The 14,929-nt window shown below is 35.8% G+C and overlaps 1 protein-coding gene across 4 annotated transcripts; it reads left to right on the top strand.

The window, feature by feature from the left end:
- Positions 1-434: 434 nt before the first annotated feature.
- Positions 435-14,915, top strand: si:dkey-19b23.10 (uncharacterized). 4 transcript variants are annotated; one of them, XM_053497490.1, is made up of 12 exons: positions 435-592; positions 8,267-9,212; positions 9,304-9,425; positions 9,515-9,652; positions 9,754-9,968; positions 10,099-10,250; positions 12,622-12,725; positions 12,820-12,880; positions 13,207-13,295; positions 13,371-13,511; positions 13,593-13,678; positions 14,243-14,915. In XM_053497490.1, exons 2-12 carry the CDS (start codon positions 8,375-8,377, stop codon positions 14,649-14,651), a joined length of 2,355 nt encoding a protein of 784 aa, XP_053353465.1. In that variant the 5' UTR covers positions 435-592; positions 8,267-8,374; the 3' UTR covers positions 14,652-14,915. The 4 variants fall into 4 exon arrangements, with proteins under 4 accessions (XP_053353465.1, XP_053353482.1, XP_053353491.1 ...); XM_053497507.1 differs by lacking the exon at positions 435-592 and adding an exon at positions 6,854-7,101; XM_053497516.1 differs by lacking the exon at positions 435-592 and adding an exon at positions 7,129-7,449.
- The last annotated feature ends 14 nt before the right edge of the window (positions 14,916-14,929 follow it).

Here is a 14,929-nt window from a genome sequence, read left to right as displayed (position 1 = left end):
CAAGTGTGAAAATATATCAGTACAAATATATTTTAACCTCTTTTTTTTACTGCAACACTTTACAAACAAGCAGAGAAAATGAGACACTGTCTCTTTGACACTATAAAAAATATATTTAACCCAAATCAAAACTTTGTCAATATATATCCTCAGCAGATTAAGATAAAAATTATATTTTTGATAAAATTTAGTCGCATCAAAAAAAATTATAATGTAAGTGACAAAGTGAAAGGACAAATGAATGAAAAAAAGAGATAAGAGAAGGAAAAGGATGAGCGCTTTGTCAAACTGAGAGCTGCTCTAATGGGTTGACTTGGCGCGTTACATGTTTTTTATTCTCTGTGATGTTTTTTTTCTTTTTGTTTCCAGGATCCCAGTGACGAAGTCAAGAGATCAGAAGAAGAGAGACTGCCATACCAAAGCACAAACCATTACCAACGCCTCCACTGTCTCTTTCTCTTTTCGCATATGGGTGTATGCCCAAACATACACACATATATACACACGCACACACAGACACACACACCTCTATCATCTCATGTCCTCAGTGTCAACATTTAGTAACTTCCAGGTCTGGATTAAGACTTGAAAGGTAAGTCATATCATATCTATATTAAATCTCTTCTTATGTAAATGTATGTTTGACATCAATCGGTGTGCAAACAACATGCTGTATGCATATAAAAAAAACGAAAATTTGGAAACCATACCGGTGTTATTGCTCTTCAAATATATAAGTCGTAAAGAGTTTTTCAAAGGTTAAACTAAACAGTTAAGCGTTATTGCGTTCCTAAAAGTGGTACGCTTGAAACCTTTTCCAACTGAGAAACACCTATTTGTATAGTTTTGTATTTATGAAACATTTCAGAGTTCCCCTGAAGGACTGTCAAGAACCCTTACTGGGTCTTAGGTTTAACTTTTTCCTCCATGATTGCTCTAGTATACTTTAAAACACAACAAGATTAGTACAGAAACCTGTAACAAGCTTTTTGCATTCATAGCCCAATGCAAAACGTTGCCATTACATCAAGACTGTTATTTAATACATGAATTAGAATGAAATGGCCAAATGCAAATTGCCATTGGCTTTGTAATGTGTAAATATTTTAAGTATAGTCATTTATAAACAGTTTTACATATTCACTTTAACCATATGTTCACTGACAGGCAAAATTTAGACTCTGTAAGCATTCTTCAGTTGTCCCTCTGAGGACCTTCAGGCTTCTGTGTAAAAGCCAACAACCAAGTGTTTCCTTATCAGAAATGGTCTCAAGTAGAATCTTTTAGAAGGCCAAGATAGCTCAATTGTATAATGGATCTAAAAAACCTTAATTAATGACTATTATTTCCATAAAGTGAGCAATCTAAAGCAGGAAATCTAAGTATTACAACTTTTCTGCATATGTTAGTTCATTTGCGTTTGACTATTTAAATCTAAAAGCATTAGATTGCAAACTGTACATACAGTAGATAGATAAATGAGATGGCTAAAGGAGATTGTGTTTTGGCCCGAAAATACTATTGCGTAGTAATGGAAAGAACTACTGACTGTGGATTTTTCGGACATGAAAAGACAAGAGAACGATTCTTTGCAAAGTTGTGCCTAGCAATTTATATCTAAAGAATCATCTTTAAAGTAAATGACGCAACATATAAATAAATCTACAGTAAAGCCAATCCTGGGATGTTTTCCATTGTTTGAGGTTCTGATGGGATGCTGGGGAAGAAGCAGCATTGATAATAAGGTTTGCACATTTTGCATTTCTTTATACAAATTGTGAGGCCAAGGGCATTATTGGAAAGGAAAAGCAATCTGCTGATTTATTGATAACTTTAAAGCCTTGTTTCCCAAAGTGGGGACGACAGAACAGCAGGTCTGCAACATCCATGCCGAGTCCAGTTTTATTAGAATTTATCAGTAATATTATGGCAGTGTCTGTATATTATAAACATTTGTATACATTTATTTAGTTTCTAATGGTTATAAGTCTTATTTTATGCTTAATTTAATTACGTTTAAAGTAATATGAAGATTATGTAGTGGAAACATATAAACGAAGACAAATCTGTTTAAAATATGGAAATATCGAGGAAAAAAACACATACTATGCTTTAATGCATTGTATCGACTGGGTTAAATTATCTTTAAAGTTCATGAAATAAAAAAGCTTAACATTCTACAGTAAGTAAGTATCTTAAAAAAGACAAATCTGTTTGATGATATTTGAGGGTTCAAGGTCTATGTGCGACATAAGAGGTTTATTTAAAAGATTTAGTTGTTTCGGCTATAAAACATTCTCGGCTGAGAACCTCTCCAATGCTGTTTGGCTGGATTTTGGTGGACAATCCAATGGAGACCTGTTAACTAAGTAATTTACAAATGGTTAATTTACTTTCTTCTTTGTTCTGCGTAGCCCTACTTCCAGTTTGCACCACTATATATTTCATCATCCAGATGGCAGGTCAGGAAATTCTGATTGCTCAGCAAAAGCTGGTGAAGATTTATTTACAGATCGTAAAGATTGAAAGACAACTTGCCTAGAAACCTGTCACATTGTCTAACCAGAATTATTAGATATTTAGTCTAAACTGCTTATTACACCTATGGGCATACTGTGCAATTGTTTCTAGATGATAAACAGAGAGTAATTAGGAGCAGACACTATTCTTTTTATTTTTTTATCTAATTGTCAGATCTTAAATTGTAATGCATGTTATAATATATGACAAGCATTAAATTTCTTTAACAGCAAAGGCTTGTGGCCTTGGTGACAATTACCCTACGTAATTTTTATTATAATATACTGCCATAATACCGTAATAATATATAATATGTTTTTGCATAATCCCAGGAAAGTTGCAATGTGTCTTTTATATAGTAAAACATTTTTAAATAAAGCTACCTGAATTTCATTTTATGATATACAAAAAACGGTACAGAATAATTACGCATTAATTAATTTCATTTATGTATTGTATCAATCCAAATGTGCCACTATCCTAGTTTATTCCAAAAGTCTGCATACCGTATGACAAAAAACAAAACTTTGGATATGGATCATCAAAATACAGACGTTTAAGAGAACAGGCATTCACTAACAATTTCTAAATTTAGTTAATTGTGATTTTATCAGTTAAATAAAATAAATTAAATTCACAAGCCAATTTAAGTTTGTTATTTCATGCATTCATTTATAGAGGAACATTTGGAAATGTGTGTTCTTACACTGACGAGTGTTCTTGTAAATGAGCAAACACAAATATTGCATGCATATTTGGATATAAAAAATTATTACGCATTTATCCATTAATCCAGTTACTGATTGCCTCTTAATCCCTGTACAATGCTACAAAGTTTTAATATGATTTAATACATGGATTACGCTGCATACAGATTTATATTAATGTGGTCATATATATTATAAATAAAATTTTAACCATGTTGAATATTTGTGAATTTTTCTATTTAAAAGTGAGAACTTAGGGGATAATAATTTTTTTTTTTTGCAGGCAAAGAATACAAAATTGTTTTTAACCTGTCTCTGCAGATTTCACTGATTGACACAAGGTGTTTGTTCAATTAATCTGAGACAGGAGTCCAGTGGATTCTAAAGAAGAGGAAGAAGTAATCGTTAATTTAAAATTGAAATGTAACAAAGCTTATGAAACCTGGTGCTCTTAATTGCGGTTTACACTACTTGTAGGTGAGAGATTATCTTTGCATCAGTATGGTGACCAAAATCACAAAACCCATTAAATTAAAACAAAAAACATTTTTCTAAATAATTCTAAAATGTAAAAAGACTTATTTGTGTGTCCCATTTTACTACCAAGATCTTAACGCGCTTACATATGCCATAAACATATCATGTATTCCATTAGACACAAAATCTGTTTGAGAAAAATAAGCCTTTAATGTCAAATTGTTGTGAAGAAAATCGTCTCATTTGGATTTCTCATTCTTCACTTCCCTTTTTGTATTCGAAAAAAAAAAAAAACGCTTCATAGTGTGACTAGATCGATGGAGACAGAGAAAAAAGTCCAAACCGCTCCGCTACTTTCCCCCTCCTCTGTTCATTCTTTCACACATCTGACAGAAAACTAGACCAAAAACCTCCACATTCTTTCCTTCTTTTGCATCCTGTGTTTCCAGTCAGTTACCTGTTTGCGTCCTTTACATGCTTGTGCTTTAATGAGACTCATGCGTTGCACACCTGCATTACTTGACTTGAGCAAAGACTGTTCAGTGATTGAAGTGTCACAGTTGCGTGTCTGAAAAATAGGTATCTAGGGAAATCATCTAAACATGCACATGTTCAGATGATTTTATAGATATCTTTTTTTTTCAGAATTTTCAGCACTTTGTATGCAGAGGTGACAAAAAGTACCCAATTTCCTTAGGCAAGTAAAAGTGCAATTACTGATAATCGTGAATCGATAATCAAGTAAATGTAGAAAAGTACAAAGTTTGAAAGTAAAAAAACAAGAAATATCCAGGGAAGAGAAACATATTCGCCTCACCCAACATACTGATTTTACTGAAATAAAATTAGTGACCTGTCCTTATAACATCAAGGAATGTGGAAAAACGATTAGCTAAGACTAGGAACAGTTTAATTAATCAAACGTTAGCTAGCATGAAAAGTTTGACGATAGGAACTACAGTATATACACGCACAATACAAACAAACTTGATGAATACAAAGTGCATCAAATAGATTAGTGATGGCTTATAATTTTACAAAAAGGGGAAATTTAGTGATGTACAGTAGTGTTTGAAAATTGAGTGTAATGTAGAGATTGTTTCAAAATCTAATGTGAAAGAAAATCTTAAGTAAAGTACTTTAAAGACTGTTGTAAAGTTTGATCGTAAGCCAGCATGTAAAGTCGGTCCTAAACCATCAGCTGAGAGTAGTAAGTTTAAAACCAGCGTGGTAGAATTTTGATTACACCAGAGACACTTACAAGATATATCAGAACTTGTAATGTAAAATCATCATGGATAGAATGAGGTATTTCAGAAATATGAACATAAACGATAAAAATGTGATTAAGACGTGGGAAAACACACGACAGGGGATATTGTCTCTGTGTATTTTGACTGTTACATCATGTAAAATATATTGTAATTGTAAATAAACCAACTCAAAAGAACTACTATAAAAAAATTTACCCGATTGATCTATTTCTTGGATCTGATGTCGATCTGCTTGTGCTCTAGTGCAACAAAATTAATGCCTTTTTTAATAACAAATCATTGCAATGATAAAATAACTAATACTTGCAAACTTAATCGCTAATGGTAAACTTTTAGAATATTTTATGGTAGATATTAAAATATAAAAAGATAATATGTAAAATACTGTAAAATATAAACTATAATTTGTCCATTTACAAACCAAAACCATATCTCGGTGAAGTTACAATATCCAGTCATCTTAGACCATCAACAAATTAACTGAATAAAAACATCAAAAACAAACAAACAGACAGACAAAAAAACAAGTTTAGGTCCAAATATGCTTTTTACTTATCTAAGGCACTGCTCAATTTAAACAGAGTCACAATTAATTAATTAATTAATTTGCTGTGACCATTTTATCTATTAATGCTTTGTTTTAGCTTAAAACTATGTTGTAACCTTACATCTTTAAGCAACTGTGATGTCATTAACCGTTATCCATTGGCGCTGAAATAGGCTATAACTTGTGTTCAACTGGAACAGTTGGCTACTGTACTGTATGTATAAGTGTACTTTGAGGAACAAAAAGGAGTCTACTGTACTTTTTATATTATATGCTCTAAGCATTTGGTCTTATTATGGAGGCCAAGATTTTGTCCAGATTTCTTACCCACAATACAGTACATCTAAGGTTAATGAAGAGGAGTGTCTAAAATGCATTTCACACATTGCAGACCTCACAGTTACCATTCACCCACACTGTCCTCAGCATTGTTGTAGTGTGGCTAAGAAACCAAAGGTGTAAGACAACATGTGGCAGTCCAGACCAAATCTGAGCCTGCAAAGTAAGACCCAATACGTACAGTATAGTTTCTACCAACTGCATCTTGTCTTACACCTACAGTCTCTTACCCACACTATGATAATGCTGAGGTTAATGGAGAGAATAATTATACATACATGCACACTGTACAGACATTACACCCACACTGTCCTTTTGAAACCACAAGAGGCACAGGCCAGGGAGATTTAAATTTCTCACCGTGTGTGAACTGACTTAACATACCATACTACAGTATATTGCATCTTTCCCTACCAACAATATACACTCGTTAGTACATTTAAAGGAAAACTGCATGATCTTTCCAAATTCTTATTGCGACTATTTATATGTGAAGACTTAGTAAGTTTTATTACTAGATGCAAATGCACTGCCATATATATTTTAATTCTGAACATATATCATCCCTATTCCTTGACAAAAATTGCAACGGTACGTTACGTTGATGCCTAAAAACAGGATGAATGCTGGTTATATTTAGAACATTTTAAAATGACAACAGAATTTTATGCTGTAGAAGGCAGAGGGAGAGACAGGAGAGGAAGAAGGGAGTTACACAGGGGAACCACTTTGTATAGCCAAAAATATAGATAGAGTAAAAGCAAGTGATGTATGGAAACTATACTCATGTTGTGTGTTGTGGGAAAGAGAAAGATTCAAGTATAGAAGAAGGAGACGGAGAGAGAACAAACGAGCGGAGGCGGGATGTACGGAGGTTTCCCTTGTCCACTTCCTGCACTGTTGTCGTTTCGTGGTCAACTTCCTGTCACATGACTTTGAAACACTACAATCTCTGACATAAACACAAGTGTTCTTCTCACCCACATAAATACACACAAACTGACATAGGCTCTCACACAAACATGCTCTCACACTTACACACACACACACACACACACACACACAAAGACAGACTCACACAAACACACACAAGCTTACACTCTGACACACACACATAGAAACAGTGTTGACAGGAAGCTTTGCCACTCGCATATCGTATATACACTCACACACACGCCTACGCTCTACCTGATGAAGCCTACATGTCGACTCATACGCATTTCAGACCTAAGACGAAGTGAGTCACTCACCACATGAGATGCTCAAGATAACACACTCAACCTTGTGAACAATGGTTTTGGCGGAGGTTGTGCTTTTACCATGATCTGAGATCAGTTTTGCGGTCACTTGTAGATAATGTTAAAACTCAGGTGGTGAACAAGCCAAACAATTTACAAAAAGTTTTACCTTGGCTTTCAGCAACATACTACATTTGCCTGTATTTAAGCTTTTGGTAAAGAATTTAAATTCCTGATTAGGATTTCTCATAGAGGATTTCTACATGCTTACTTCTGCAAATCAACCGAGAATATACTAGACATTAGACAGAATCAGATTTTTTTTTTTTTTTGATGTTCCGTGTGATGTGAGTATATATTTACTTGTTTGTTTACAAAACTGGGATACTGTAATAAATACATTTGGTGGAAAAGAAAGAAAAAGGGATGGAGCAAGACAGAAACAGAGGGAGATCCGTGACTCTTTCCCCAGGATGTGGTTTTCTTTTCGGGGTTTTAGGGGTGAGGTTCTCTCTGTGACAAATATAAGACATACTTTTGATCGGTAGCACCTGCTTGCATGTGTCTATGTGTGTGTTCACGTGTGTTCCTGTCAGCATGAGTGTGGGTGTGCTTCTTTAAAATGTTTATATGAAATGTTTTTACATACCAAGATAGGTAGGGGGGCGGAGGGGTGGGGGATGATTGGGGGAGAGAAAAAGAAAAAGTTTGCACGTGTGAAAGTCTTGTAGTTTCATTTGTAAGCAGAAGAGATCGCACACTACGGAATATCTTTACGGGTATCTATCATGTATTGAAGAAAAAGAAAGGTGCACAAGAGACAGGTATGTTAAAAGTAAGACAAGAAAAACTTTCAGTAATACAAGGTAAAATGGAGTGATAAAGTGTAAAGCAATTGAAAGTATCTATTTAGACAAGTGATCACAACTTATCTCTCCATCTCTTTCGCAATGTTTTTCTTCTTTTATTGGTTTAACGCCAAAAAATGGGGAAAAAACAGAAACAGGAAAGATCTTAGAGAAAGTAAATAGCAAAAAAGCCATTTGAGAATAAAGCTTTGACTCTCTTATTCTTCTACTGTTTCTGTTCCCAAGGCTTTACTTGGTTATATGATCTGATGTGTAATGCAAAATGGTAACTGTGTGTTCCTCTCATTCTTTTCAGTTTAAAAGATGCCATGACTGTCCTGTGACTTTAGCTTGGCAAATAGAGAGCTTTTAAGCAGCCTCTGACTACTCTCTAGTACTAAAACATCTAAAACATCTAAACATCATGGCCGATCACAGCTCCATCCACACTTCAGAGTCTCCACCCTTCTCTGCCATGTACCGCCTTCAGACGCAAGGTCAAAGATCAAACTACAGCCTTTTTGAGAACAGTTCTGTGAGCAGAATAAACCAGTATGAAGATGGCAGCCTTTTAAGTGACCCTGCTGACAATTGTGCCAGTGCTGGAGCAAGTATGAATGGAATTAGTGAGCAGATAAACTCAGCATACTGGGACATGGAATCTTTTATCTCGTCTCAACCTGGTGCATTCAATCGAACCAAAGCCCACAGTGAACGATATGAGGAAGAATGGAATTCCAGTTCCCAGCAGCAAGATGCGATAGAAAATTATGGTACTACAGAAGGAAATCATCAGAAACTTGACTCTTTCTCTGAGGCATTTTATGGCCGCAGTATTTCTAGAATTGCTAACTGTGTTGATCAGGTTGGATACAATGTTGATCCAAACAACTCTCCTACTATTTCACCTCTTCCCTCTCTCTCTATACCTTTGGTTCTAAGTCCCCCTCCTACACCTCTTCCTCAGCAATCTCTTTCTCCTCCTAAACGGGGGCTTTACCCTCCTTCTGCACAGTCACTGAGCCAAGTACAATCGCAGTCCCCTTCCGAAGGTTCACTGCGATTCTTTCCAACTCTACCTTGTACAAGTTCCATTCTTCCCAGGAGTTTTACTCCTGGTCACTGGCTCCCACTTTCCACCAACACCAGTGTAAGTGGAGACATAACACAGCATCTCCCTCAAGACTCCGGTCCATCTACAATCTATCCAGAGGGGGTGCAGATTCATCTAAGACAGCTGAGTGCTACAGAAGGAGACACAGGTAACCAAAACAGCTCCTAAGGAAAATGCAGATTTTGCATGATTGTGTACAAACCTGATTTCTGATAAACCCAGAGTCTCTCCTCTGTCAGACTGTTCTCTAGAGACATCTCCATGTTCAACCCTGGTGCAGCATCCATCCCAACAATCTATTCCAAAACATGAGAAGGAGCATTGCCCTGTGACCTCCGAACATCACATGACCTGGTCCCAGGTAGGTTTTCTGAGTCAGTGCTCTTTAATGAATACTCCATTTATTAATTTTTTTTGCATTCATCTATGAACCTCCCCCCTGCCCCACAGATGATACCATCATCTCAGCCTTTTTGCCCCCCAACCCATCACATGAACACTCAGGCAGAGGGCCTGGGGGTACATGAGGACACAAAGTCCATTGTGGAGTTCCAGCGACCACCTTCCTTATGCTTGCCCAGCTCACAGGTATGAAGGATTCCCATTAGCAAAAATACTGATCTTAAGTACCAGAATAAGAAACGTAATGACGCGAATGACATTAAAGTTTGAACTTTTGGTGTTATTAGAATAACTCCTCGGCAATCTACACTGGAGTTCCATTTCACAGTGTCCTTCAGTCAGGAGCACTGGGGGAAGATCAGGAATATCTGACTCGTCACTACACTCCACTGCCCATGCTGAATCCCACACGCAGTGGAACAGGGTTGTACTGTAACCTGCTGCCTCCACTGAGCCACCAGACACAGTGGCCAAAGGAACCAGGACATCATGTTCAACAGAGGTGAGACAGTGTTCGTACAGTCTGAAAAATTAGTTGTCCTCAGCTGTTTTTTGAGGGGTGTGGTACCTTGAAAATAGACAATGCACTATTGTGTTAAACAATTCACTTATGTTTTTTTTTCACGCACCAGGCAAATAAACATAGGACTGGAGTTTCAGGCTGAGATACCTGAACTGCTAGAGCAGGAGAGTATAGAATTTTGGCCTGAAGAACCACTTCAGGAGGAGTTACTTTGGAAACCATGGGTGGAATTAGAGAAGAATGATGACTTACTGGAGCAGGGTAAGTATCCCAGTAAAGCAGTGTTAACCCTAAACCATATACAAAGTACAGTGAAATCTTGGATTGCAGGTAACTTGGTCTGTGAGTGTTTTGCAAGATGAGCAAAATTTTAAAATACATTTTAACTTGATAAACGAGTGAGGGCTTGAAATATGAGCACTGTAGCATGTATACACTTTGTCTGCCAGGTGATACATGAGCCAATGGTTCTTCTCTCAAGAGCTGTGGGATTGTGGGTAATTGTTTTCCATACTCAGTCTCAGTGTGTGTGCATCACTCATATAGTCAACATCCGTGCGCGCATGTGCTGTTCACTATTACATTGTAACCACGTGTGTGTGCATAGAATATTTTTTTTGTACAAGTGCGGTGACTGTTTTTTAGTAACTGTACTGCAACAACGGCCCCTATGAATAAAATGTCATTAGAGAGGCTCCTTGTTAATGACCCTCTTTCAGAGGGCAGTGATTCTGTTATAATATGTGTGTGTGTGTGTGTGTGTGTGTGTGTGTGTGTGTGTGTGTGTGAGCAAGTCATCCTACACAGTAGCCCCCTCCTCCTTCTGCTTTCATCTCACACCAGCCACTATTCTTTTCAAAGTTAAAGTGCAGATTAATTTGTTTTGTTTTTACTCATTATTTTTTATTAATCATTTTATATAAATCTATTAATGTTTCCATTAGTGGGAAAATTCGCTTTGATATATTAGTGCTTTGGATTACAAGCACACTTCTGGAATTGATTATGCTCGCAATCCAAGGTTTAACTGTATGTTTACATTTGTAAGTAGACCTACACTACATCCAACCAGCCTAAAGCTGCCTTTATGATTAAAGATTTCTTGTAGATAATATTAGATCTGTATTCTTCTTGACATTTTGTATACGCTATACTAAAGTAAGTAAGTGGCACCAACAAGGGTTACCATTGTCTTATTAATATAATATACTTTGTGCTGTGTGTCTCCCTATATGTTAAGTTCAACTATCTAATTTAAAGGCATAAGATTGATATTTTTGTACCTTAATCTTGCATTCTACAGTCTATAACTAATTTCCCTTTCATGCCTGTGAAAGTTTTTCTATATTCATTTTCAGTTTCTACTGAGGGACTTCACTTCCCTTTTTGGCAAATTAACTACATGGTTTACTGCTTAGAAACTAAAGAACAGACTTATAAAGTCTAGAAGATTTGGTCTTTAGTCAGGTCCATACATATTTAGACAGAGACAATTTTAATATTTTTGCTTCTGTACACCAGCACAGTAATTGGATAACTGACTCATACAAGGCATCACGACTTTTTCTACTTTGTCTTATCACAAGGAGATAAAAGGTCATTCATTCAAAGTGTTGAATTTGCATTTAGTAGCTTATTTAGGAAAACTCTTACTATGGGGGTTCTAAGAGGTGCCAATGCAAGTGATTGCCATTATTAGGTGAATTTACAAGGACCCTAATATTTTACTTATAATTGAAATAATAACCCAATTGTAATAGAAACAGAATGAGAGATTCCATTTAATAATAATATAAACACTTTGATCCTATTGTTGTGTTGCATTAAATATATTGTTTGTGCATGTTTGCCCTTCATGGGTGTTATATTAGGTTATTTGATGACTTTCTGAAAGGGGAAATTTTGCTTTAATTTTGACTGGTGGATTATGTGAGATTATGTTTTTATCACCAGTCATAATAACCAATCATAACGCAGAACCTGGAATATATCGGAAAAGACAGGAAGCCTAACCTAACCTCAAAGAAAAATATTTCTTTTCCTGTTATATTTTCAGAAAATTGATCGCCTCACTGTGGACAAGCACTTTCCACATGTCAAAAACATTATACAGTATTCTGATTAAATGCTTTGAGCATGTAATCACACATCTTATTGGATCAGCATCCATGAAACCAGTGAAATAACATGACAATAAATCTATAAATGACTTTAATCATTTTTAAACACCCAATTATTAAACATAATCCTAATTTGTATGATAATGACTTTTAAATCTGTTAAAATGTAGGGAAAAACTGAAAGTTTATACTTCAGTCACATCTGGTTTGCTTCAGTTTCAATCCATTGTGGTGGTGTACAAGTGCAAAATTACAAAAATTATATTACTTATAAATACATATAAACATAACCTTTAATACTACTAAAAAGTTGAGGAGAATACTAATACTGAGGAGAATACTACTAAAAAACAGGAGACTCTGACTACAGATGCCAATGCACAAAGCATAATATTTGTTTCAACATATTCCCCTAATATCTCTGCTGTACACTGCATATTTTGACGTGTTCATTAATAGACAGATAACCGTGTGGAATATTAAACAAATAACCGTGTGGAAATCTTTTGCAGTGGAGAATCTTCTAGATCTCAGTACTTCTACTGCTTTACCTGGATGTGTTGCGAATCTAGAGCTTGCCCTGCACAGCCTGTCATTATGCAAAGGAAATGTATTGGTAAGAAAACAGATATAAAACACTTAGTCATACTTTACGCTTCAGATTTTCTATCAACATCACTGTCTTTTTGAACGCTGCCTTTCTATTACAGGCTGCTTTGGAAATGATGTTTTTCACAAACTCAAAACCCTCCAGAGACTACCATTATACTGGTACAATTCTACTCTTATTATCGTCATAAAAAATGGGGACCAAATGAGCTGGTGTATTTATGTTGGAAAAAGACAGACGTACATTAAAATGGATATGCAAATTACGAATCTACTTTGAGGTTACATAGAGGAGCCTACAGTTTTTATATCAATTTATTTTACAATATAGTACACTGTATTATTTTCCATTAAGCTTCATATGTCATTTTTACTATTATTTCGAGTAGAAAGAGAAAAATCGAGGATGCTTTGTTTATCATGTGTTTTCTTAATACCTTTCAAAAGTAAGCAGTGAAATCACTCTTACTGTGGTCCCCCTCTTACAGGCAGTGACATCTGGTGCTTGAGTGAGCAAAAGTTGTTTCATAAGGCCTTTGCCATGTATGGAAAAGACTTCTCATTCATTCACAAAATGGTATGTTAATATTATAACATACATCTAATATTAAATATATTGACAGCCCAACTCATACCAAACAATACACCAAAGGTGCAGACAAAGGGGGTGTCACAGTGCGTGGAATTCTACTATCACTCCAAACGGCTCAGAGAAAAACAGAGGAAGCTAAAGGAAAAAGAAGTGCAGCAGCAGCAACAAATGGCTGCAGAAACACTTACACCAACTAACCAGGTGATTTATACGTATTTCATTACACAATGTTAATAGATTCTACCTTTACAGTGTCATTAGACAATAATTTTATACTTACAGGTCATGGTGATGAATCCTATTAATGTAGACAGGATGATTCACACACCTGCACTCGCTCCGAGTTTTCCCTGCAAACAATGTGGAAAGTAAGTGTATTCCTGACTTCATACATGACAATGCTCTCTAGCAAATTCATTTACTAGCAAAATTGTTTTCTCATGGCCACACAGCTGTTGAGTTTGAATCCTGTGAGATCTCGTCACGTTTTTACTTTTTTAATGTTTAACTACGAAATGTTTAACTGATCACCATTCATGTTTTTTTTTCCGACCACATTTTTTTTTTTTTTACAAAGTTGACAGTTCATCACTACCCTTTCAAGTTCTGATAATGTGTTAAAGGATTTTTAACTCCAGTTCCAGTAATTTCAAATCTCCTTAGTTGTTTTCTTTGTTTGATGCAGCCAAATAATTTGACCGTTCTGAAATGGTGCCTCTTTTTGCCAGGCAGTGTATATTAAATACCAAATGTATTGTAAAAGTCTCAACACAATTATTAGATCTTCAGTTAAAACCAGATTTAACCACACATTGTTTGTCCATTTTGGAATAAACTATTCCAGCACATATAAACTCTTAAAATACAGAACTCATGAACCAAATTCATTAATTTTCTCTTTGTTTCTCTTACTCTGCATAAACTATTCTTAGGATGTTCTATAAGATCAAAAGCAGAAATGCTCACATGAAGATTCATCGTCAGCAGCAGGAGGACTGGAGGGAGAGAATCCATCCAAACAATCATCTTAGCTTGACCCAGGCCCTGCAGAACCAAAACCGAACCCTGGCCAATCCAAACCAGCTTGATACGCAAGGTCTTACAAACCAGTTAATTACTCAAAGCTTTATCCAGAACCTGGTTCAGTCTCAGGCTCAGCTCGCTTTTATCCAGAGCAGTAAGACTCAAAGTCCATGTTTCACTACTGCCATCAGCAGTACAAATTCAACACAAAGTCCACAGATGGCTACCAAAGCCCCAGCTTTACCAATTTACAGGGGCCCCCAACAGACATGGGAAGCCATTCATGGTAGCTTGGACTCTGGGCTTTATTATAACTAATAGATGACACAGGTGGGGGATTCTGGCTTAACTTTTTAGCTACAATCCAATGATAATTTTCTTTGTTCATTTCAGGAACAGTTAAACTGACATGTAGCTTAAGTTTGTATATAACTGAATTTAAAAAACATGTTCATTAAATGTCTCTATCGACTTGCACATGCAGTCTTTTTTTTCTCATAGCTCTATGCAAAATACTCCACAATGACAACGTAAACAGTAAAAAGGGTGTTTTGTTAATTTATTAAAAAATAAAGACTAATATATCCCATTTACAA

Source organism: Clarias gariepinus, chromosome 1, assembly GCF_024256425.1.
Source record: "Clarias gariepinus isolate MV-2021 ecotype Netherlands chromosome 1, CGAR_prim_01v2, whole genome shotgun sequence".
Classification (NCBI taxonomy): domain Eukaryota; kingdom Metazoa; phylum Chordata; class Actinopteri; order Siluriformes; family Clariidae; genus Clarias; species Clarias gariepinus.
The sequence above is the reverse complement of the archived record's forward strand: the minus strand, read 5'-3'. Positions and strand labels throughout refer to the sequence as shown.